This window comes from Solanum stenotomum, chromosome 5 (assembly GCF_019186545.1).
Source record: "Solanum stenotomum isolate F172 chromosome 5, ASM1918654v1, whole genome shotgun sequence".
Classification (NCBI taxonomy): Eukaryota; Viridiplantae; Streptophyta; class Magnoliopsida; order Solanales; family Solanaceae; genus Solanum; species Solanum stenotomum.
In genome coordinates this window covers 20,846,745-20,873,243 of record NC_064286.1, presented here as the reverse complement: position 1 = coordinate 20,873,243, position 26,499 = coordinate 20,846,745, and the positions used below count along the sequence as shown (strand labels likewise).

The window sequence follows — 26,499 nt, the reverse complement described above, 5'->3', positions numbered from 1 at the left end:
ACTAATATGACCAGCAACTTTCAAGTTTAGCAACACTTTCCACTCTGCTCTCTAGGAATACTACTCATCATCACTATCACAAACACAATTAAAAAGGGATCACTAAAAAAGCTTAGAGCGTAAGATCATAAGCACGATTCATTCAAGAAATCTGAAATAAGAATATGCATGGCATAACATTATATTGTTAGCCATTGAGAGTAAATCATGTATTTTTGAGACAGAGCATACTATGAGATATGAATGCTTATATAAATAAGTACATATGATGAACCTTATATCTATAACTTTATGGAGTAAGATTGAGATCAATGGCCTAAAGTATTTGCCCCTTATTATGGAAACTGAGCATAAATGTGAATATCCTTGAAGTGTATGAGCGTAGGTCATGAACACAATTCTGATATTAGGAATGTCAACAAGATGTTGTAATTGTGAAAAGTTAAAGTTGATTTTTTGGGAATATGATTTATTGTTCTAGTAATATTTCTAGAGTTGTCTAGGATAGTATCTAGGATAATTATCTTAAAAAATATCTAGATATGTAGAAGATAAAGTTCACTAGATTTTTCTTTGTAGAAGTATCTAGAAGAATTTCTAGAACCATCCATGAAAAAGTATAAATATGGGTGGTCATTTGTAAGAAAACCCAAGAAGAACAAATATCAAATAGACTTCTTCTATAACAAAGTTCTTTTTATCCAGAATACACTTTCTCCCTTCTAGCTTCCTCTTCTTTAGTTTAGTCTTTCGATCTTACTTAACGATCTTGAGCTAGCAGAAGGTTCCTGATTTATACCTTTTTTCTCCTATTCTCTACATGGTATCAGAGCCATAGTTGCAATTGGCTTGTGGGTGTTATTTCAAGATCATGTTGTTGGTAGATTCAACTAGTTTGTGTAGATGGATTTTAGCGGTCGTGTTAATGGACTCGGGATGGAGTTGTTAAAGCAGTCCAATTACAAGATATGGAATCATACCTTGTGGGCGAGGATTCGTTGGATGTTGTGAATGGGAGTAAAACAAGTCCTCCTATTGACGGACCTGAAAATAGTAGCATATACAAGAAGTGGAAGCAGGTTAATGCAAAGGCGGAGTTCATTCTGAAGAGGACAATCTCCTCCGATTTATTTAATCACATTATAAAGTGTAAATCAGCTCATGAAATATGGAGACCCATCGATCGCTTGTTCAACCAGAAGAATGAAGCTCGACTACAAATATTGGAGAATAATTGGCTAACATCACTCAAGGTAATCTTTCTATCTCCGAGTATTTTTTAAAGATTAAGAACTTATGTTCTGAGATATGTTTATTGAATTCGAAAGAAGCTATTAATGAAGCACGAATGAGAAGAATAGTCATTCGTGGGTTGAAACCTAAATATATTCCATTTGTGACGTCGATTCAAAGATGGGCTCAAAAGCCATCCTTGGAGAAATTTAAAAATTTGTTGTCATCACATGAATTACTTGCCGAGCAGTTGGCTAGTGTGTTTGTCAAAGATGGAGAAGGAGATGCTCTTGTAGCCGACAGGAGAAACTTCAAAGGAAAATCAAGAGGTATGTCACACTATCGATTCTCATCTGATTCAAGCTCGCCTGAAAAGACCAAAGAGCCTTCAAACTATTATGGTAAAAAATCTCCCAGATGCTATCGATGTGGTAATGTAGGACACATAAAATGATATTGTCAAGCCAAGGAGAGTAATATGGTTCAAAAGGTTGTTGAAGAAGAAGAAGAGTGAGGAAAGTGTTTAGTAGCTGAGGCACGAGCAATAGATGCTATGGTTTTCATCAACCTTGAAACATATTGGATTGAGGATTCGAAATATAATGCAGTCGATCACGTGAAGAGGTGAAAGGTTGATGTCATTAGTATGAATCAAGAAACTATTACAGATGTTCATATTGGTGATATGATAGCTTCTATCGAAGAAATCAAGGAAATAAATTTTGAACAAGCAGTTCCTGGAGCTATATATGTCGATGGTGACCTTTATGGAGAAACTATTGAAGAAGATATATGGGAAGATGAAGTCTCTGATCAATCATCAGCCATATCAAGGTCAGTCACTGGCTTAGATCAAATATTGGAAGCAAATGGAGATGATGGATATCAAATAGATGAGGAAGTTGACCTTGAAGGCCAAATTTCAGGTGGAGAGACAGTCGACATAATTATTGGAAGCTCTAAAGATGACAAACAATTTAAAGAGCTAAAAAGAGAATGTGGTGATGGATCTTGTGCTAGTGATGAGGCTTCACAGGAAATTGATGATGAGTTCATCACCAACTCAAATGAAGCGACTGATCCTAATAAAATTTCCTTGGTTTATAGAGATGCGTTAGAAGGAACGGGTTCCAGAATCTTGAACCCTAAAGTTCCAAATTTGTCCATCGCAGATGATTATCTGAATAGTACAACTATCAGGAAGCTAAGAAAAAAGGGGGAGTCTGAGTACTCAACAAGGAGATAATTCTCATGGATCAATTACTGATGAAGAATCGGAAGAACCAAGAGGACTTCGGAAGAAATTATTGAGGTATTCACCAAGACATGGTGCAAAGCTTCGTTTAAGTTCTTCCAAGATAAGTGTGGGATAGTTTTCAAAAAATCACTTTAAGGGGGAGTGTGAAAAGTCAAAGTTGATTTTTTGGGAATATGATGGATTGTTCTAGTAATGTTTCTACAATTGTCTAGGATAGTATCTAGGATAATTATCTTAAAAAATATCTATATATCTAGAAGATAAAGTTCAGTAGAATTTTCTTTGTAGAAGTATCTAGAAGAATTTCTAGAACCATCAATGAACAAGTATAAATATGGGTTGTGTTGTTCATTTGTAATAAACCCAAGAACAACAAAAATCAAATAGTCTTCTTCTATAACAAAGTTTTTTTATCCAAAATACTCTTTCTCCCTTCTAGCTTCCTCTTCTTTAGTTGAGTCTTCTGATCTTACTTAACGATCTTAGGCTAGCAGAAGGTTCCCAATTTATACTTTTCTTCTGCTATTCTCTATAGTAATAACTAAACTTGACGACTACGCAAAATTATGAATGGATTGATACATCACTTTAACTCTTTCTGAAGACATCACTATCTCATTCTTAACACTTGAATTGGTTTCTCATCTTATCATCTCCCCCTTAGTTCTAAAGCTAACACTTAAAGAGATATGAATCTATTCCATCATCTGTAAACTGGTCTACATTCCCGTTACTCTAATAATCGCGAAAGGCTTATCTCATGGCTACTGAACTCTCCATAAAAAGGTACTAAGACTCCTTCTAAGACGCTTCTCTTAACCTCTTCTCATTGGCTTATAAGGCCACTTAATCTGACTATTATTAATCTGACCTGTTCTTCTTAGCCTACAACTAACATCCTTCTATGTTTATATCAACCTAACTAGAGGAAGCTGTGAACAATATTTAAGAGGCTCATCATTGACTATATAATATCCTTTCTACCAAACTCTAAAGGGTAATAAATAATTCTTACATCAGCCTAGTCCACATTGATGACTCAAATACAGGCATAAATGAAAACAATAAACTTAATTAATTAGAACCTCATCTAATTACATACAATCTCGGGTACACCTCTTAATGCTTTTGTTACTCTTATAACTTAGCCACACTTCGCTGCCCTTATCTAAAAGTTAGGATCTCTCACTTGTACCACTCATATTCATCACAACAAACATCTCAATTCCGCACCTACTCTATGTTAAGTCTACCACATCACATCTCAAGACTAACATCATCACCCTCATGTTGTCATTCTTTTGATCAAGATACTGATCTCAAATTCAAGCTTAATGTTTATTACGAAACCCGAATATCAATATGATTTCTCACTTACTATACTAACTTACAACTACTAAATAAAAATTAAGAAACACACACCCACTAAGACCTCATGACAAGTAGTCAATCTTTACCTCTCAGTCTTCATACTGACAATTTTGCCGCTACACTTTCTTTCACAAATTAAGTACTATTTACCCATTCGCTATACATCATTGCCTAATTAGTTCTATAACCCTCTGAATATTATGGGCTCTCCATTAAAGATCATAAGCCTAACGTAGATCTATCACCTCATGAATACTCTTGCTATTCTATTCAATACATACACTTGGTTGCTACTAACACAATGACACATCATCTTAAACTCCTTTCTAGTTAAAGTATACTCTAACTTATCCTATCTAGTAACTTTTACTCTACCTCCTATCATGAAACATTCACAAACTCATTCTTCTTAGTCTACTCAAAAGGGAAAACTCCCCATTGATAACTTAGTGGGTGCATGACTATAATAACATAGCTTGCATCATCACTATCTCCCTTCCATCTATTACTATACCTCTACATGCTTTCGTCTAACTCTGGGTACTTTACTACTTCTGCTTATAACATCATAACTCATGCTATCTTTCGGTTGAAAATTACAACACAAGCATTCTAAAGCACACTTCCTTATAAGGGTCTCAACTGAAACAAGGTATAGAGAAGATAGTAAATCTAGCTTTTAGCTTTAAGCATGATTCATATGACTAAGAGTGCATTCTTTCGAAACTCAAAACATAACTCACTCAAAGGCTTCTCTCAAGACCCTTTGTAGTCTCATGACTTTCTCAAGATTTTTTCTGAGAGTTACACCTAGATAAGGATCTGACTTTGCTTTTCAACCACCTTGAGTATTAGGGGTAGTCGAATAGATATAAGAAACACACAATTTAGAATAAGTTCCTTATGATACAGCTCTATTGTAATAGTAAGAGTATGAAAGAAGGGAAACTTTTCTTAAATGTCTATTGTCCCTCATTTATAAAAGTCGGACCATCACAACCATAAATAAGATTCTACTGACACTGCTTCATAGACAACCTAGGACACTTGAACTCTGTGCTTTGATGCCAAGTTTGTCACAACCTAAGCCTACACTTTGGACGTGGTCAACACTCAAGAACCATTGCTGGCCCTCAAGTGAACTCTCATCCTGGCTGACTATAAGTGGAAGACTAACTTAAGCATACATAAGCATCAAATTGAAAAAAAAATTTAAAAATAGTTTACTAAATCTCAAAACTGCAATGAATATAAAAAGGATGAATATAAGTTTTAAATAAACCATTTGAAACTGAGAGACTATCCAAAACTGTCTGTTTATGAAGCCACTGCTGTATAAACATGAGTGTCGGGACAAGACCCAGGACTCCTAAAAAATTATTACTAATAACTCACAAAATTGGAGTCCTCCATAAGCAAGAAGGTCTTACTTAAAAGTTGATGAGTGGATGAAGTGATCTCAACAAACTCTTGTTAAGGGTCCTAAGAACCTGTATCTGTATCATTAAAAGATGCATGTCAAATGGCATCAGTACATTGAATGTACGAGTATGTAATATAGTTGAATAACAAATAACTAAATGAAAGGACTATAATAGATATTGATATATACTCAACTGAATGTAAAGGAATAAAGAAGTGACATCATTAAAACTTTACGAAATACTTACTCATCTTTGAACTCAACATATTAAGTGATATAATAAAATTACACTTTAAACTCTATTTGGGAGATTCTCTAACTGACAACCATCACTATGAGCTACGTGATGATGCAACATCTCGCCCACGCTGCCAAAACTGTCCTATACCTTTATGGGGTATAGAACACCTCAACTAAGTGAATCCACTAAGCTATGCTTAAAAATCAATAAGGAATCATCTAAAAAGTATGAGTCTTTAGACATGTTGGCATACATGGTTTCTGAGGACTTTGAGTTGTCTGAACTCGTCCCCTTATCGGTGCTCAATGCTACTCCCAATAATATATAGGCATGCTCATATGTTTAAATACATAACACTTCCTTTGGTTTGAGATAATCGCTCAAAATACCCTCTTAAAAGAGGTAACTGCTTTTGAAAGATCTTTTGAACTCATACCTCATTTAGAAATCTTTTTTTCTCCTTTATCAATGTAAAAATTGATACCTCTGGGAATACATAGTCCCCTTATACTCTTACTCAATTCATACTTGAAAACTATTTCTCAAATACATATTCTTTTTGCCCATTTTTGCAGCCAATTGTTGTTCCTATTCCTTTGATTGGTTTTAACACAGTTATTAGTTGCCAATTAAGAATTTTTATTTCTATATATTTTTGCGACGGGACAATCAGTGGTTGGGTGCCCATGTTTGCCATAAATATAGCACAAGTCAGCTGTAATAGCTTTATGATTATAGAAACCAATGTCTGCTTTCTCATTGTGCCTTTTCTCACTTAATTGATTGACAATTCTTGATGAGTAAGTCCATCTATTAGCCCTTTCAAGATTTAGTTTTATCTAACAAATTTCTACATTTAGTTTTCTCACCTTTTCTTTTTCAAAAAAATAATCATTTTTGCATTTCTTTCAAATCATTTTCCAGTTTTTCTTTAGTTTCACTCATTTCTACTTTTCCTTTTCCATTGACTGGCATCTTTAAGATTTCAGTTTTTAGATCTAGGTTAGATTACTCAAGTTTTTCAACATGTTTCTTCAGACAACTATTTTGATCATCAATTATAGTTTGTCCACTTTTGAGTTCCATGCACTCAAATTTCTAATCTGCAAAGACTTTAAACAACTGATCTCTTTCACATGTTAATTCTTGAACTGCATCAATTAACCCATTCATCAATCCGATTAATTTATTTTTTGAAAGTAGATACAGTTTTTGTTAAGATCAAGAATACTAACTTCAGAGTTTTCATCATCCTCAAGGTCTGAATCTCCTACAGCCATGAATGTTGTTCCATCTATTTCTTCATCGTTGGATTCTTCAGTTCTTGATCCCCAAGCAGCTACCATTGCACATTCCTCCTTTTGCTTTGACGTCCTTTCCTTTTTTGCTCTTTCTTTCCTCCATTCAAATTCCCATTAATGACATTCCTTAATATGATGATCAGTTTTTCCACACTTGTAGCAACCAACTTTAGATTTATCATTTGACCACTTCTTGTGACTGGTTTCCTCCTTTTCATTTCCTTTTCCTTTCCTGAGATACTTCTTAAAGTTTTTTGCCAGGTATTCCATTTGTTCCTTAGCAAAATCAGAATCTTCTCCATCAGACACTTTCAGGGCCAATGAGTTTTCATTGAGCATTTCCTCCTTCTTCAAGTCATCCATGTTCATCTCATGTGTTCTGAGATTTCCCACAAATTTATCAAATGTCATTATGGAGATGTATTTAGCTTCTCTTATAGTAGTTACATTTACATCCCAATTGGTTTTTGGAAGAATCATTAGCACTTTGTCAACATGTTCTTCAGTAGTGAGAACTTTTCCTAGGGATGACTACTCATTAATCAGCTTAGTGAGTCTAGTAATTATTTCTAATAGAGGTTCACCTTTCTTTATTTTGAAAGTTTCATATTCACTGAACAACATAGCTACTATGAATTTCCTTACTTGACTAGTTCCTTCATGAACATTGACAAGTGCATCCCAGATTTGTTTGGCAATAGTACAATTTGAGATTCTGTTATACTCATTTGGTTCAAGGCCACAAACTAGAATGTTTGTCGTCTTCGCATTTTTCCTAAGAGCTGATAGATCCAGTCAATCCCAACCTTTGGAACTTGAACTCCTTCAACAGTCTTCATGGAATAGTAGGTCCAATTGTTATCCTGTCCCACAGTTCATATCTTCCGCTTGAATGAAGTCTTCAATGCGTGCTTTCCACAAGCCAAAGTGAGACTCATTGAACATTGGGGCTCTGACAATTGATTGTCCTTTGTTGTGGTTGATAGGTAGTGCATAATTCATTTTGATCTTTTATCTTAGGTGTTACCCTGCATAAGATAACCTTGCTTTGATACCAATTGTTATTCTACAAGACCTAGATTTTCTTACTTTTATTTCAAACTTTACTTAAGTGAGCAAAGTTGCCTAACATGTTTCAAAGAGAATGTAAAGACTGTAAAGTAAGAACACAATATTTTACATGGAAACACCCGACTCAAAAGGTGTAAAAACCACGACTTGTTCCTCAACAGGATTTACCCCAACTTCACTAAATAGCTACAAGCCTCAACAAACAACGAGATTACAAGAGTTTATGTAACCTAAAGATCAATCCCCTAATCTCAATTCTAGCAAAAATCTCCAAGGTATATGCTCCCAGTGTCTTTGAGTTGCCTTCAGCTTGAAGACTTAGATCTTAGAATCAGTTTATAATTCACTGATCTAACAATATAAAAATCACAAATACTAAGAAACTTCCTAGATTTATTCTTCTATATTCTTCGTTCAAAAGCACTTCAGGAATTAATCAGTCAGTCGTTTTTTCTTTGTAAGTGCTTGACAAATATAGACGCCTCTTCTGCTATTTATGCTTTTGCTTTCACTACACTTCAACTTCCTTCGGGACTCTTCTTTTATTCATAACTCTATTTCAATTCGAGTTCTTCTCATGAAACTCCTTTATGAAATAGAAGTCCTTCTTGAAACAGTTTCTCATGAGATCACTTTGCCAATGTGTTCCTTACATTTCGTCATTTATCAAAACAATACTTATCCTAACACTTGAATTGTATGAATTGTTTTCTCTTCCATGTGGTCTGATATTGCTTGTATTTATTGATTGTGAACTTCGTGGTGAAAGTAATGGTGATTTATTATGCTGAGGTCTTTGCCAACGAGTTTTATGATGCCCTGGTCTTTGCTAGTGAGTTTTATGATGTCGAGGTCTTTGTCGACGAGTGTTATTATGCCGAGGTCTTTGTTGGCGAGTGTCGTGATCCTAAGGTCTTTACCGACAAATGCCATTATGTCGAGGTATTTGCCGGTGTGTGCTATGACGTCGAGGTCTTTGCCGGCAAGTGTTATTATGCCAACCTCTTTGTCAGCGAGTGTTATGATGTCGAGGCCTTTGCTGGAAACTCTTATTATGTCGAGGTCTTTGTCGATGAATGTTATTATTCCGAGGTCTTTGCCGGTGAGTGTTATAAAACTGATAGGAAATGGTTCCGGATAGAGATTATTATTATGACTTTATGCTTATGCGTGACTTACTTGTGAATTGTGATTGATGTACTTGTTATGTGTGACTGAACTATTTGTCATTGAGATTGACTTATTTGAATTTTTTTTATTGTTGAATTGTGAAGATTGAACTATAAATATTGGGTCTGTGAGTTGTCTATTGTAGAATTGCTAGGTTGGGGTGATTTGTGTGCAGCTGATAGTTTGAGGAGGTTTAGTTGGATTGTAAGGAGTATTCAATTTCTAGCTAGTTGTGTTGCTTAGTAGGTTGGTTGCTAGGTATTGTGTTGTTAGTATTGATCCCTTGCTTCAACACTTGTGTAGGTTCTGATCCTGGACCCGTGTGATCTATTTTTCCTTCTCTTGATCTCGAGGCTCGTCAAGGACTTGAGAGGTACCTTCTTGTCATCCCTTTTCTTACATTTTGTTCTATTGTAGAAACAAAGATTGAGACTTGTATCTATTTCTTAATTCTGCACTTATGTATTTATTGGCTTGTACACATAACAACCATATTTTGGGGGCTCTAATAGAATAATAAGTTTTCCGCTTTATGTTGTTCTTATTTTTACTATTTTCCATTTTTCTTTCATTTTCGTTGGGTTAAGGCTGACTTGTCTTGATGGGAAAAGAAAGGTGTCATCATGTCCATTTTTAGATCGTGACAACATGCTTTTGTGATAACTAACTAGGTGAAACAATGAAGTTTTGTGGGAATTAAACTTCTCCAGATATTTTGTCATTGATATTGAGCACTACAAGATCTCCCATGTCTCCATATTTTATAGGCACTGGTAACTATAAATCTGCCCTCCTGTGTTTTCAGATAACCCTGTCTGTTGCATTTGTGTCAAGGCTAGTATCCCCCTAATTTTTCTAGTAATGAGGTCATACTCTCTATTTCCCAACCATTCAAAAGTTTTTTGAAGGATAGGTTCCATCCTTGTGTAGACCAACAATCACCTACCTTGGCATCCACAATGGTGCAAATGGAGAATAGGTATCGAAATGATTCACTCAAGGGGCCTGACCAATCAAACCATCTCCTCAAAATTTGAAAATTTTGCCGCTCCCCACCTTTAGAATCAGATTTTCTTCCATAATGCTCTAATTGTTCTCCATACTATCCATCCATATGGTGTTGTAACTGTGCCTATACATATTAGATTTAGTTCCCCATATTTTGTTGTTATCACCTCCTTCCATAGTGTTATCCTCAATGATACATCTCCATAGACATTTCATTAAAAGACTTATGTTCTGAACCTTCAAATTTCTGATACCCAGGCCTCCTCTTAACTTTCCCCGCATTACAGTCTTCCACTTCACCAGATAGTAACCATTGCCTTATTTCCCTCCCCGCCATAGAAAGTTCCTTCTAAGCATGTCCAGTTTCTTGATACCTTTTTGTAGGAATTGGTAATAAGGACATAACATAGTTTGGACGAAGTCCAGTGAATAGTTAATAGAATCACTCTACCTCCCATTGAGAGGCATTTTTCTTTTAGCCGTGCAAACATCCTTTCTGCCTTTTCCAGAATCCCATCCCAAATATCTAGTGCTTTATGTTGAGGCATACCTAAATAAGTGGTTGGCAATCCTTCACTTTTACACCCCAAAATTTTTTCCAAACCTTGAATTTGGGTACATCTTTAACATGACTCAAGCTACTCTTCTCCCAATTAACCTTTAGGCGTGACACAACTTCAAAGAGATTGAAAATTAATCTGATAAAATTCGGTTGTTCATCTTTTTGTTCATACATGATAATGGTATCATCTGCATATAATAAGTGACTGATTTCCCTTCCGCTTCACTACTAAAAAACGATGGACGGCGTCGCTAAGAAAATGACATTTTTTGCCACGCGGTCCGTCGATTTTTAATAAAAATAATTATTTTTAAAATTATTTGACAAAAAGCGACGGACAACATCTCTTAGTCCGTCGCTTTTTAGTGAATTTTTGCGCCAAATATATATATAATTAATAATTATTTATTTAATATATATAGCGATACCATCCGTCGCTTTTATTAAAAATAATTATATATAAATTAAAATATTAACCACGCTGTCCGTCGCTTTTAATTTATTTTAAGATATTAATTTGTTTTTACTATAGCGACGGACAACATCTTTATGTCCGTCGCTTCTTGGTCAAAATACTTGGTCAACTATTTTTAAAAAGCGACGGACAGTGTCTCTTAGTCCTTCGCTTTTTGGTCAAAATGTTGGTCAACTATTTTAAAAAAAGCGACGGACATAGAGACGATGTCCGTCGCTTTTCATTAAATATCTAAAACAGAGACGCGATTTCCCCCATTTCCCCATTTCTGAAAACTCTCCTTCTTCTCTCCACTCCTCACCACCACCACTGCGTCGCTGCTGCCGCCGGACCCACCCCGAGCCAGCCGCTGCCGCCTTCTCTGTTGCTGCCGGACCAGCCGCCGCCTGCTTCTCCTCTTTGTTCAATCTCTCCTTCTCATTTAAGGTTAGGATTTAATAATTGATCAAATTCTTTTTCAAATTGAGCTATATTTTGATTTTGTTAGCTATTTAATTGTAATTAGTTTATTGAATTTGTGTTTATTGATTGTTAGTTTGAATTAGGGATTATTAGTTAGTGAGTAAATTTGTGTAATTTTAGGATTAGTTTAAATTATGGTATTTTATGACTAGTTTGAATTAGGGTATTTAGGAGTACTTATTGAATTTGGATTTTAGGGCTAGCTAGTTTGAATTAGCGATTTTAGGAGTAGTTTGAATTAGGGTATTTAAAGACTTGTTAGAATTTGGGTATTTCTTGAGTTAATTAGTTTTATTTTGAGATTTAGGACTAGTTTGAATTTGTGATTTTAAGATTAGTTTGAATTTGGAGTTTAGGACTAGTTTGAATTATATTTTAGATTTTAGAACTAATAGTTTGACTTTGGAATTTTAGCACTAGTTTGATTTTGGGATTCTAGGACTACTTTGAATTTGTTATTTTAAGAATAGTTTGAATTTGGAATTTAGGACTTGTTTGAATTATATATGAGATTTTATGACTAATAGTTTGAATTTGAGATTTTAGGACTAGCTAGGTTTGAATTTGGTATTTTAGGGATTTGAATTACAACTTAATTAGATTTTATAATTAACTATAACTTGAACTTAATTAGGAATATGAACTTGAAAACTTGTTGACCTTATAAATTAAATTTGGGATTTTAGCACTGGCTAGTTTTGAATTTGGGATTTTACAAGGGAATTGAATTACAACTTAATTAGAGCTTATAATTAATTATAACTTGAATTTACTATAAATTGAACTTAATTAGGAATATGAACTTGAAATGTTGTTGACCTTAATTAATTAGAACTTAATTTTTATTCTTATTAGAACTTGGATTTTATTTGAACTTAATTAGAATTTTGTAGTACTTGAAAATCTTATGACCTTTATTAATTTGAACTTAAATTAATTAGAACTTTATTGAAATTAATTAATTTATAATAACTTGAAAACTTAATTAGAAATTAATATAAACTTAATTTTAAACTTAACTAGAACTTGAACTTAATTAATTAGTATTCATTAATTAATTAAGCTTTAACTTTGTAGATATTGAAATGTAGTATTTATATTAACAATATAAATTAGTTTAATGTAATAATATTATTATTTAATTTATTAATATAATTGAATATCTATATATTTGTAGATGGATCATCGTTTGTGGATGTATAATATGCATTATGAATAGCTTAAATCCATTACGGTGTCCTTGTAGTGCATGTAGGTGCTTCAAAATTTTTGAGCTAGATACATTCATGGTTCATTTGTACCGTAATGGATTTAAGCCTAGATATTTTGTATGGATTGATCATGGAGAAAGAGATGGATTGAATGGTATGTTTTATAATTCGATGCATGTGGATGAATATAATATGCTTGCACCACATGGTCAAATTAGGGTTGAACAAGATAGGGTTGAACATGATAGGGTTGAACATGATAGGGTTCATAAAATGATCAGTGATGCTTTCGGGGTTCAAGGTGGGATGGAACCCAAACAATATTTTGATGAAGCTCCTAATGAAGAAGCAAGACGCTTCTATGATCAATTAGAAGAGTCTAGTCGTCCACTATGTGAAGGGAGCCTACATTCTGCTTTGTCAGTTGTGGTTAGATTAATGAATATTAAATCAGATTGGAATGTTCCTAATGCAGCTATGGACTCAATGGTTGATCTTTTGGGTGAACTAGTTAATTCGGAGTTTAACATACCTAAGAACTTCTATCAGGCAAAGCGTTTGGTTTCCAAGTTAGGATTGACGTATGATAGAATTCATTGTTGTGTTAATGGTTGCATGTTGTTTTACAAGACTGATAGTGAATTAGAAAATTGTAAGTTTTGTGGACATGCTCGTTATAAGAGGACTCTGGCTGGAAAGATGGTCCCAGTTAAGGCGATGCATTATCTATCTCTTATTCCTAGGTTAAAGAGGTTGTATGCATCAATGAGGTCAGCCCCACATATGAGATGACATCGTGAATATAGAAGGTCGTCGGGTGTCTTGTCTCATCCATCTGATGGTGAAGCATGGAAGCATTTTGATAATGTATATCCTGATTTTGCTAGTGAACCAAAAAATGTTAGATTGGGGTTGTGTGCAGATGGCTTCACACCATTCTCCAATGTTGCTTCGCCTTATTCATGCTGGCAGGTATTTCTTACTCAGTATAATCTTCCTCCTGAAATGTGCATGACTAGTCCCTACATCTTTCTAATTTGTGTTATTCCAGGTCCTCATAATACAAAATGTTAGATTGATGGTTATCTACAACCATTGATAGATGAGCTCAAACAATTATGGTTTGAAGGCATTTTGACTTATGATATATCAACTAAGCAGAATTTTGTTATGCGTGCTTCTTTAATGCGGACTATTAATGATTTTCCTGCATACGGGATGTTGTCTAGTTGGATGACAGCTGGAAAGCTAGCATGTCTGTATTGCATGGAAAATAGTAAGGCATTCACTTTAAAGCATGGCAGAAAAAATACATGGTTTGATTGTCATTGCCAGTTCTTGCCAATTGACCATGAGTTTAGAAAGATGAAAAATGTATTTAGGAAAAATAAGATTGAAAGTGACCCCCCACCTCCATTACTCACATGGCATCAAATTTGGGAGAGAGCTTCTCAATTACCTAAAGTTACAGAAGCTTCACCTTCTAGACTTCCTGGATATGGTGTTGAACATAATTGGACCAAACAAAGCATATTTTGGGAGTTACCGTATTGGAAGGACAATCTACTACGACATTGATGCACATTGAAAAAAATTATTTTGACAATTTGTTTAACAGAATGATGGATGTTAAGGGTAAGACAAAAGACAATCCAAAAGCTAGAATGGACATAAAGGAATATTGTAGGAGAAAAGAGATATGGCTGCAGAAATTACAAAATGGTAAAATAGTTAAGACCAAAGCCAGCTTTTCATTCACATTGGATGAGAAACGTGAAATTTGTGAGTGGGTTAAAAATTTGAGGATGTCGGTGGGCTATGCTACAAAGTTAGGAAAGTGGGCAGATATGAATGAAGGAAAATTGATAGGTATGAAAATTCATGATTGTCATGTGTTCATGGAAACTTTAATTCCTATCGCTTTTAGCCATCTACCCGAAAGGATATGGAAACCAATCACAGAGATAAGTCTTTTTATAAAAGATTTGTGTTATAGAAAGTTGTTGGAGAGTAGTTTAGACAGGATGGAGGAAAATATTCTTGTTATTACTACTAAGTTGGAGAAGATATTTCCATGTGGTTTCTTTTATGTGATGGAGCATCTTCCAATTCACCTTGTACAAGAGTTCCGCCTCGGAGGTCTGGTTCAAACAAGATGGATGTATCCATTTGAAATATTCACTAAGTTATATATATTCACCAAGTCTTTTATTAACATATATATACATATATACATGCAAAAAAAGTGGCAGTTCCAAGCAAATAATTAAGCAAAGGGGAAAAATTGAAGGATCAGTTGTTCAAGGTCATATTGGGAGAGAAACTGGTGATTTTTATTCTTGTTACTTTGGTCATGATGTGTCATGTAGGAGAAACAGGTCCAATCGCAATGATGAAGGCGATATTGATCCTTTATTTCCACCGATATCAATTTTTAATCAAAATGGTCAAGGATCTAAAAAATATGGAAAGCGAGGCTTCACTAATATGGAAATGCAATCAGTTGTGACACATATTTTGCTTAATTGTCCAGAGATTCAACCATATCTCAAGTAAGTGTTAAAAATATGTTATCAAATTACATATTAATAAGTGTTCATTAACTAACGAAATACTTGAATGTAAAATGATCAGCTTGTTTGTAAACACATGGGGTAATGAAGCCATCTATACATAATTTTCCAAATCGCAACAAACTATGTAAGTGTGCAATCACTAAGTATTTAATAATATATTCATGTTATACAAAATTATATTACTTGAAATAACAATCATGTAGGTTTACGATGAATACTCAAGTGTCCAACATTTGCAATTAGTGAAAGAAGTAGCACTTGGACCTGAATCTCAAGTACTGACAATCAATAAGTATTGTGTCAATGGTTTTAAGTTTCAAACTGAAGAAGTTTCTAGGAACAAGAAAACAAATACTAGCGGTGTCTACATACAAGGTGATGTTGATGGTACTGGCCAAACTATTGAATATTATGGTGTCATTCATGAGATTATTAAAGTGAGGTATTCAGGTTGGCCTAAAAAGAAGATTGTATTGTTTTGGTGTGAGTGGTTTGACCCATCACATAGAGGCACAAAGATGGACCATCAACATAATATAATTGAAGCTAAGCACACTAGAAAATACATAAGTTATGATCCTTTTATTATTGTACAAAATGCTAAACAAGTGTATTACGCTTCATATCTATTGTGTAGAGACAAAGCTGATTAGTGGGTTGTTATAAAAAGTAAGACTGTGGAAAGAATTGAAATTGACAATGTCTTAGATGTGGCGTATAAAAATGATGTTGCACTTGTTCATCAACAAGTTGATATTGAATTGGAAACCACACTACAACATCCTCAACACATATTATAAGAAGTATATGATGATGGGATACTGAATGTTAAAGAAGAAATATCTGAGAATGAGGAAAATGAACCATTTGATGACAAAGAATGGGACGATAATGAAAATGAAACAACTAAGTAGGAAGAATGAGAGAATGATGGAATTGAAACAAGTGAGGAGGAATAGTAATAGAATAAAAGCTAGTATACGTAAGTTAATTTATTTTGCTAATTTTATTTAATTTATGATTTTTATATATTATACATGTAATTTGCATACAGATGTCATCAGGCGGTGACAGTGATAGACATCACGAGCATCTTGGAGTTATCCAGACTAATAAGGCTAAAAAGAAGAAGTCTAGGAGACCCATAGATTCTGAGGATATTCCAGGATCTCTTTCTTCTGCGCCAGAGCGCATTAGTCATGATACTCATTTATTTGTTGTTCCGTTTGGTACGGCGGATCCTCGGCAATATTATCTGAATTAACGTCGACCAGTCAGTGCTTCCTCTACTTCACAGGCATTGCCTCCACGGCGCTATGAGGGCCTACCTTTACAGGCTATTCGTCGACCATGACCCTTATCGGCAGGTAGGATATCGGATGGTACTCCATCTCCCATAGGTATATCTCCTTAGTTATCTGCCATGAGGATTGAAGATTCTAGTAGCGAGCAGTCAGATGCTATGGCCGGTACGCCTCCATTGACTCGGTATTTTGTGCATCCTATTGTATCACCTTCATCTACGGCTGCACCTAGTGCTACACCATATGCTGAGATGCATGCTCTAGCTCCTGGCCAAAAGGACAGACTTGGTAGAGTCATGATTTAGTCGGATGGATCATCGTAAGTTTGTTTTGTATCTATTTGTTAGTTTATTTTATTTATTTATTATACTTTAATATATTATTCATGAACTAACTTATTTATTATGTGTTTTGCAGGTGGCATCCTGCAAAGGATGCTGCCCGGGATTTAAAAGTTTGTGTTAGAAGACTTTATACACAGGCTTATCACTCTTGGAGTGAGATTCCAAACAGTATACGTCAGGCGATGTTTAATGAATTAAAGGTATATATTTTTTACTTAAGTTTAATAATTTTAGTATACTTTACTTTTTTTACTATTGATCTAATTAACGCTATTCAATTTTTTTCAGACTCTGTGTACTTGGGAGTCAAGGTACAATTTGGTCATTGTGACCACATTTGAGAGGAGGGCAAGACTGTCTAGCTGACTAAAGAAAGTTTGGGATACTGATCCCGGGTTGGATGTTGCCTCATGGTTTTGATGATTTGCATGTGTATTGGAACAAAGATAAGTTTAAGGCAATGTCTGAACAAGCCAAAAAGGCTAGAGGCAGTCTTAAGGGTGGCTCGTTGCACACTGGAGGTGCAAAGACCGTTGGAACAATTATAAGAGAGATGGTAAGTTCTAATTCAACCTTTTAAATAAATAATTAGTTGATTCATATATATCGTTATAAATTTCAGTTTTTATTTATAGAAAAAAGAATTGGGACACACTCCCATTGAACCGGAGGTTTTCAAGAAGACTCATGTGAAGAAGGAAGCAAATGAGTCGGATCTGGATGTGTGGGTCGAGGAAAGGGCCGAACGAACTTTTGTAAGTTATTTAATATGAATAATATATATTAATAGTGAATATATTTCTGATATGTATATATATTGATGTCAATTTTTATATTTAATATGCATAATGAGTTTCATCAGTACGTCACTGAGAATCTAGATAGTTCGATCCAAATGACACCTGAACTGTCCACCCAAATTTGGATAGAGAAAGTGATAGGGCGGACACACAAGGGTGGAGTCTATGGTCTAGGCTCTCAAAACGATGTAAGAAGACTCTAGTCAAGCTTAGAAGGTATTGGATCATCACGTCAAGCCGAGGCACTTGACGATGTTCAGATTGCTTCTATGTCTGCTTAAATAGCACAGCTTATATCGGCATTGGCAGAGTCGGAGCGGAGAAGAATAGTTGAACAACAAAGCATGAGTGTGACCGTTCAAGAAATCAAAGAACAAGTGCTAAACCTCGCTCGTCGACGTACTACATCATCTCCTGCCGAGGACACCGACGACGACAATGACGAGGATGATGATTTTGTAGATCGCACTCCCTAGTTTAGGTCTCTTTTATGAACTTTTTGAAACTAATGTTGAATTACTTTATAAGTTTTTGTATTGTGATTTAGATATTTTTGAAGATTGATTTAAGTTTGATGTTTTATATGTTGTGTGATGTCTAGATTATATTGTTTGATTGGGCTAATGAATATGAATTGATATGTATTTGCAGGTAGGCAGCAGAAACTGGCTCTGCCATCAAAAAATTGCAGAAAAAAGCGACGGACAGGATAGTTTTGTCCGTTGCTTTTTTGCATTATTTTTTCAAAAAAACCCAGAAAGTGACGGACAGGATCCTTTAGTCCGTCGTTTTTCTGTGTATTTTAAAAAATTAATTTCTAGAAAAGCGACGGACAGTGTCCTTTAGTCCGTCGCTTTTCTGGGATTTTTAAAATATAAATTTCCAGAAAAAGTGACAGACAGTGTCCTTTAGTCCGTTGCTTTTCTCAGATTTTTAAAATATTAATTTCCATAAAAGCGAAGGACTGCGTCACTTATTGGAAATAAAAAATAAATGAATATATAAAAGAAGCGACGGACTCCGTCGCTTTTGTTAAAAAAAAAATCCTGAAAAAAATAATCAAAAAACGACGCATTCTATCGTTTTTTGAAAAGCGTAGAGCCAAAAAGCGACGAATATGACTGCGTCGCTTTTCCATCAATTTTGACCAAAAAAGCGACGCAGTCCATCGATTTTGGCCGTCGTTTTTTGACGGTTTTTTAGTAGTGCTTCCTGATCTATCCCCTATATTGGAGCCTCTGATCCATCTGTGTTGTGTTGTTATTCGCATCATACTATCAAAACATTTCATTGCTAAAATAAAAAGGAAAGGAGATAAGGGGTCACCCCCGTCTCAATCCTCATTTTGAGGGCAAGAAGCCAACTGGTTTTCCATTTAGAAAGACTAAAATTTTACTGTTTTATGCACACTTCTATACATTTCAGCCACTTGTTGCCAAATCCCATTTTTGTCAAAGTGTTCAATAGATAAGACCAATTACATGGTCATAAGATTTTAGAATGTCCAACTTGTATAAAACACATGCATCTTACCTTTTAATCTTGAGCCTATCCATTCATTAGTTATTAATGCTGCATCCGATGATCTGTCTCCCTTTAACGAAAGCCACCTGATTTTTGTGACCAATTTTCTTACCACCTTTTTTAGTATATCTGCAAACATGTTGGCTATGATTTTGTAACTCCTATCTAACTGGTTGGTCTATAGTCCTTCAAACTTGAGGTTCCAACAATTTTGGGGATCAAAGTTATGAATATTGCATTGAACTCTTTTCAAAAGCCTGCCTAGAAAAGAATTGTAATGTCCCATATTTAAACAAGGACATATTTTTCCTTAGAAAAAGAAAAAATAAGGAAATACAAGTGGGCCTTAGCCCATCTCAACGTAGCTAGGGAAACAATTTCCCAGCAACTCTTGAAAACAAAAAGAAAAAAATTGTATTCCTTGCATCTCTGTCTGTGAAGGAGCACAAAGATACTTATCACGGAAAAGAAAAAAAAAGAAGTGGAACTTGTGTTGTTATAAATATGAATTTCAAGCTATTTTACTTCAGTTCCTTGACATGCCTATATATGTATTATCACGGCTTGGGTTAATGTGACATTCATAATTCAAATGTGAATTTCAACTGATTTAGATATGAGAATACCCATGGACAAAGGCAAATTTTGATTCTACTAACACTACATATACTCCTAATCTCACTAATTGAGTTACATTGTGATGCTTAAATTGAGTTGGTATTATAAGTTTGGTGAGCTGCAACAAACATGAACTTTTATAGTGAATTAATTAGTTAGTGAAAGTTTCAAACAGAAATATTTGAAATGATGACTCTTTGTCGCTGAAAGTTGAAGGAGTGACAAACCAATGAATAAATATAAGTTGACAAGTGAGGGTTGAACCGTAACCTTGGGGATTGTGTATTGTAAATTAGTTCATGAAATAGCTCTAACAAGAAGATTTAACACGATATTTATATGATATGAATATAGGTTGATCGAATGAAAGTCGTATATATTGCTTGAAGTGACAAATTTGGTATTTCAACACGAATACTGTTAGTAGTAATCTTACCACAATATGTATTTCATAAATTTCATGATTTTTACATGGTTTATAAAGTAAATGTGTCACCAAATTTTTTGAACTTACATGTGAGACAAGTTTTTTACTTGATATGATACTGAAAAGATTATTTGAGATGATCTCATTTTTATAAGATATGATTACCGTTATTGAAAGGGTTTTACATTTATTTGAGAATTTTTTTTTGACATGTGGTTGTTAAACATTGAAATAATATCATTTGATAAGATTTAAATGTTCAGTTTGATTTTGAATGCTTCTACTGATTACAAGAAAAGTGTAAATGGGAGTAGACCTTGATGAATTTCGTAGCTAACTACGGGTTTGTTAGACCTGGTGCATCTTGTACTTACAGATTACTGAGAAATCCCTTGCTAGTGGGAAGGTAGAACTAGTATACCATTACCCATATTCCTTGAGTAGGGATCTATCGCTATGAATATTTAACTCTTATGAGGAGTTCACAGTTATTGGTTATTTCTTAAGGAGAAGGTCACACTGATTACATGATTCATCTTTGGAAACCTCCCAGATATAAGATTGATATGAAAGTGTTTTTCTGAGTTTAATTCTAGAAATTCACATTGATTTTGCTTCCATGAGACAAATTATATTGAATATTGTTACCGTTTCTGAGAGAGCATTGATTTCATCATTTGATTATTATACTAGCATGTTTTTCTGACTTGTCGCTCAATAAAAATATTATGGTTAAGTTTTATTACTCACTGAGCAAGCGTCTCACTTCTCGCTAAATGTTATTACACAGAACTTAGGTGACATTGGAGAAGATTTCATAAATTAGAGAGTGTGGATTGATAATATCTGATGAACATCACATTGCTTCGTGTGGCAATACACTTATTGAATTGCTATTGTTAATTTAATTCTTTAAAAACTTTTAGAGTCACTCCATTTGTCATTCCTTATTTAGAGTCATGATTATTCCTTCATATTATAGTCAAGTGGCTAGTTTTAAATTTCATTTCGTAATTGGAGAAGAATTTGTAAAATTGTGTGGCGATTGAATTGTCGATGAATATTGTGTATTCACATCGAGATGTTATTAGCTCTATTGTTGATTTCTAAGATAGGGAAAAATTGGATAGACCCAAAAACAAAGGAAACTTTGCTCAATTTTCGATAGATTTATGTTAAAGATTGCTTTGGAATTATTTCCCCTTAGCACCGGTGACCGACCTAATTTTGGTCGTGACAGGAATTGAGCCATCCCGGTGACGCATGCTCTCTAATTTGCAACTTATTATGCGTTTGTAAGTAACTAAATATTTAAAATATTTTAAACTTCTATAAATATGACCTTATCAATTAAATTCTCTGTTTTGGATCATCATTTAGGAGTTCCAATTTCAAACTTGGATCGGTCGGTGTAATATAGATACTATCTCATTAATTCAAAAAAAAATAAGTTTTTGTTTGAGATACCCATTTTTCTAATCTCAATTTATTGATCCAAAGGACTTTCCAAGGATTACTGCAAAGAATCAACTGAGGCAAAATCATTAAATTTGTAGTTTAGTTTTTATTTACAATGAGAATTTATAAATATTACAGTACATAAATTACATAAAAAAATTATCTTCCTAATATAAAAGGATAAAATTTATTTTTATTTGACTTGGAGATGAGGAAATATTTTTATTTAATTAAAATCATACAAGCTTATGTGGGTGGTAATATTTTTACGTGGGGCCTTTCTGTACGTGGATTTTTAGTTGTTTTTTTCTTTTATTTATGAAAAAATTGAATTAATTAAAAGATAAGATTTAAAATTTGAAGTTATTAAGATGGTTAACTTTTAACTTTTCCCACTTTCTTCAATATGAATTTTCAGGAAATAGTTACGTCACAAAGCCATTTACAATATATTAATCCTCATTATTTTTTAATGTCAATTTTCAGAACCTAATGCATGCATGCATTGCAAATTTATAGCTTTATTCGGTTGTTAAGAAAAAATGGGCTCAACCAATTCATCTCCATGTTTATATATTTAATTAATAATAAATGGTGTGGCATGTCTCCTATGCAAGTATATTGGTGTGTGTTTGTCTATGCACAATCTTACTTTTATTTTTTGGTCAAACTCATTTTCTTATTACTGTTATCTAAAGCTTAAAAAAAACTATTTTCAAATTGTAGATATTAATTGTAAAAGATCATATGTTTATAATTATTATTTTACATCTCATTTGTTTACAAATTTATATTTATATTTTTATAAAGGAGAATAGTTTTCAATATGGTTTAGCCAAGTTACAATAATAATAAATTATTATTAATAATAATAATAATAATAATAATAATAATAATTTATCACCAATAATATTTTTTTGAAAGAGTCTTGTTTTATATATCCTTCCAACCTTATATATATAAACTAAATTTTCATAACTATGAGTCTATGATAATACATATTCCAACCTGCTTGAATATTCCTTTTTTTATAGGAAATTTATTTTGCGTTTTCATTAAATTTTTACGTAAAAAAATTTAATAAACATGTTTAAAACTCTTTTCTGTGGAAAGTTGTCAGATTTTTATATTTACATTAAAATAAATTTTAATTATAATTAAACTAAAACGTGGTAAAAGAAAAAAATTTAAATTGTTTTTTTTTTTTGTAAAAAGAAAGATTAAAAAGGAAAAAAAATCTAACAACTCCCCCCGAAAAATAGCTACCCGTAGAAGAGTTCTAACTGAACTTTACAATTCATAAACTTATTAATTTTAGATATTATAAAATAAATTTAAATACATTTAATTTAAGTATTAAATTAAAGTATAAAGATTACTAATACTATTAGTACTATTATTTGTGAACTTTTATTTATTGCATTCTTTATTTTCTATTTTTTTTTTAATATATAGATGATTGATGATCGGATGACAGACTAATTTTTTGGATACTATAAGATAATGATATTATGAGATCAAAGGGCTAAAGTATTTGCCCCTCATTCTTGAAACTGAGCATAGGTGTGAATATGTATGAAGTGTATGACCATAAGTCATGAACACAATTATGATATTAGAGACATATGTTGTAATAACTGACTTTGAGGAATACACTAGATTACAAATGGATCGATATATCTCTAAAGCTCTTTTTGAACACATCGCTATCTGATTCTCCACACTTGACTTGGTTTCTCATCTTATCATCTTCACCTTAAGTCTGAAGCTGACACTTTAAAGTTATGGATTATTCCACCATCTGATCTACATTCGCTTTACTCTAATATTCGGGAAAGGCTTATCTCATGGCTACTGAATTCTCCATGCACAAGCACTAAGATTCCTTCTAAGTCTTCCTTCTCAGATGCTTCTTGTAACTTCTTCTGGCATCTATAAAAGACTTTCTATAACTACTACCCACATTGACTTATAATGCCGCTTAATCTAACTCTTAAGGTAAAAATAATGCTTACATCAGCCTATTCCATATTGACAGCTCAAATATACTATCTAGGCACACATGAAAATCATAGACTTAATTGGAACCTCGTCTGATTTCATACGATCTCAAGTACACTTCTTAATGGTCTTGTTACTCTAATGACTTAACCACACTTTATTGCTCTCATCTAAACGTCAGAATCTCACACTTGTACCACTCACATTCATTGCAACTAACATCTTGATTCCCCACCTACTCTATATAAAATCTACCAGATCAGATCGTAAAAATGAACATCATCACCCTCATGTTGCCCACTTTTTTTTATCACGACACTCATCTCTAATTCAAGCTTAGTGTCTAGTACTAAACACGAATATCAATATAATTGCTCGCATACTATACTAACTTATAAGTACTAGATAAAATTAAGAAACACTCACTAACTAAGACCTCATGACAAGCAGTCAAGCTTTATCTCTCCGTCCAGATTACTATCACATTCCATTTCACAACTTAAGTACTATTTACCCATTTACTATACCTCATTGCCTAATTTGTTCTATAATCCTCTAAATATTATACTCTCTCCCTTAAAATCATAACCCTATCTTATATCTATCACCTTATGAATACTCTACTCTTTTATTCAACACTTATACTTGGCCTTCACTAACACAATGTTACATTGACATAAACCCATTCTGGTTAAAGTATATTCTAACTCATCCATACTGGTAAATCTTACTCTACCTTCTATCATGAAATCTAAACAAACTCATCGCTTCTTAGTCTACCCATAAGAGAAAACTCCTCATTGATAATTTACTGGGTGCATGAGTGTAACAACATAATTTGTCTCATCACTATCTTCCTTTCTTAAATTACTATACATCTGCATATATTCTTCTAACTTTGGGCACTTTTACTACTACTGCTTATAACATCGCAACTCATACTATCTCGTTAGGTGAAAAATACTATTTAAGCTCAAAATATATTTTCCTCATAAGGTCTCACCCGAATAAAGTTTAGAGAAGAGAGTCTGGGAGTACATATCATTTTTAGCTCGAACACACAATATGAATAAGAGTACATTCTTTCGAATCTTAAAACTTAAGATCACTCACGGGCTTCTCTTAAGTCTTTTTGCGGTCTCATAACCTTCTCAAGTATTTTGCTGAGAGTAACTCATCGATAAGGATCTGGGCTTTGCTATTTCAACCACCTTGAGTATGAAGGGTAATTGAAAGGATTTGAGAAATGCACGAGTATGAATAAGTCCCTTATGACACAATTTTATTGCATGACTTAAAGTATGAAAGAAGGGAAACGTTTTCTAAATGTCTGTAGCCCCTCATTTATAGAAGCGGGGTCCTCACGGCCATAAATAAGATCCTACCGACACGGCTTCAAAGACATCATAGGACACTTGAACTATGTGCTCTGATACTAAGTTTGTCATGACCCAAGCCTACACCCTGGATGTTGCCGACACTCGAGAACCATTGTTGGTCCCCAAGCTAACCTTCATTCAGACTGACTACAAACAGAAGACTAACTTAAGCAAAAAAATGGTTAAAAAGAAATTTTTAGTATTTAAACTCAAAGTAAGCACTCAACTCAAACGGCCCGTAAGATACTCAACAATTCAAGTGTAATAGTTTGCAAAAACATCTCAAGGAAAAATACTTACTGAAAAACTTCTCAAATCTATCAATCTATCTATGAAGCCTCTAATATTTAAGACATGTGTCGGGACAAAATTCATGACGCCTCGAAACTGCTAAACTGAAAGTAAATGTGAATTCCTCCATAATACAAAAAGGTTCATCAAAAGATAACTGGAGTGTAGAGTGATCTCAGCGAAGCGCCTATTGATGATCCTGAACAGCTGCATCTGCATCATAAAAGGATGTAGGTCGAATGACATCAGTACATTTGAATGTACAAGTATGTAATATAGCCAAAGCAAAAATAACTAAATGAAAAGACTGCAATAGATAAAACATAAACTCAATTGAATGTAAAGGATTAAAGAAATGAAATTATTTAAACTTTACAAAAACACTTGCTCATCTCTGAAACTCAACATAATAAGTGATATATAAAAATACACCTTAACTCTTTTTGGGAGATTCTTTAACCGACAATCATCACTATGAGCTACATGATGATACAACATCTCACCCACGCTACCAGAACTGTCCAATACCTTGTCGGGGTATAGAACACCTCAACTAAGGGGATCCACTAAGCTATGCTCGAATAAGGAGTCATCTAAAAAGTATGATCCTCCACCCATGTTTGTATACATGGTTTATGAGAATTTTGAGTTGTCGGAACGCATCTCATATCGGTGCTCAATACTACTCTCAATAATATATATACCGATGCTCAATGTATAAAAAATACTCTTTCTCTAGTTTGAGATAATTGCTCAAACTATCCTCTTAAAAGAGGTAACTACTTGAAATATTTCTGAACACATAAACTCGTTTAGAAATCAAAGTTTCTCTTTTCTCAAAATAATACTCTCTTTTTTCATGTAAAAATGAAACATTTGGGAAATACTTAGTTACCTCATACTCTTTCTCATATTCCTTTTTACTCCCTCAAAACTCAATTTAAAACACAATCGTTGGCTATAAAAGATTCTCAAAATTTATAACTCAAAA

General features: G+C 33.7%; 2 protein-coding genes across 2 annotated transcripts in view; both read left to right on the top strand.

Annotated features, from left to right (window-relative positions):
- LOC125864910 (ras-related protein RABA2a-like) overlaps positions 1-26,499 on the top strand; it is a 160,741-nt gene that overhangs the window by 59,462 nt on the left and 74,780 nt on the right. The gene's annotated exons all lie outside the window — the stretch shown is intronic.
- Positions 17,471-18,286, top strand: LOC125863763 (uncharacterized). Its single transcript, XM_049543772.1, has 4 exons — positions 17,471-17,566; positions 17,646-17,765; positions 17,873-17,998; positions 18,101-18,286. Exons 1-4 carry the CDS (start codon positions 17,471-17,473, stop codon positions 18,284-18,286), a joined length of 528 nt encoding a protein of 175 aa, XP_049399729.1.

Excerpts from the sequence above, each read along its gene's own strand:
- LOC125863763 (XM_049543772.1), top strand. The coding sequence starts at position 17,471 with ATGTCTGAACAAGCCAAAAAGGCTAGAGGCAGTCTTAAGGGTGGCTCG. Across the intron at positions 17,567-17,645 it reads GAACAATTATAAGAGAGATG|AAAAAAGAATTGGGACACAC; the intron begins GTAAGTTCTAAT and ends TTTTATTTATAG. Across the intron at positions 17,766-17,872 it reads AAAGGGCCGAACGAACTTTT|TACGTCACTGAGAATCTAGA; the intron begins GTAAGTTATTTA and ends GAGTTTCATCAG.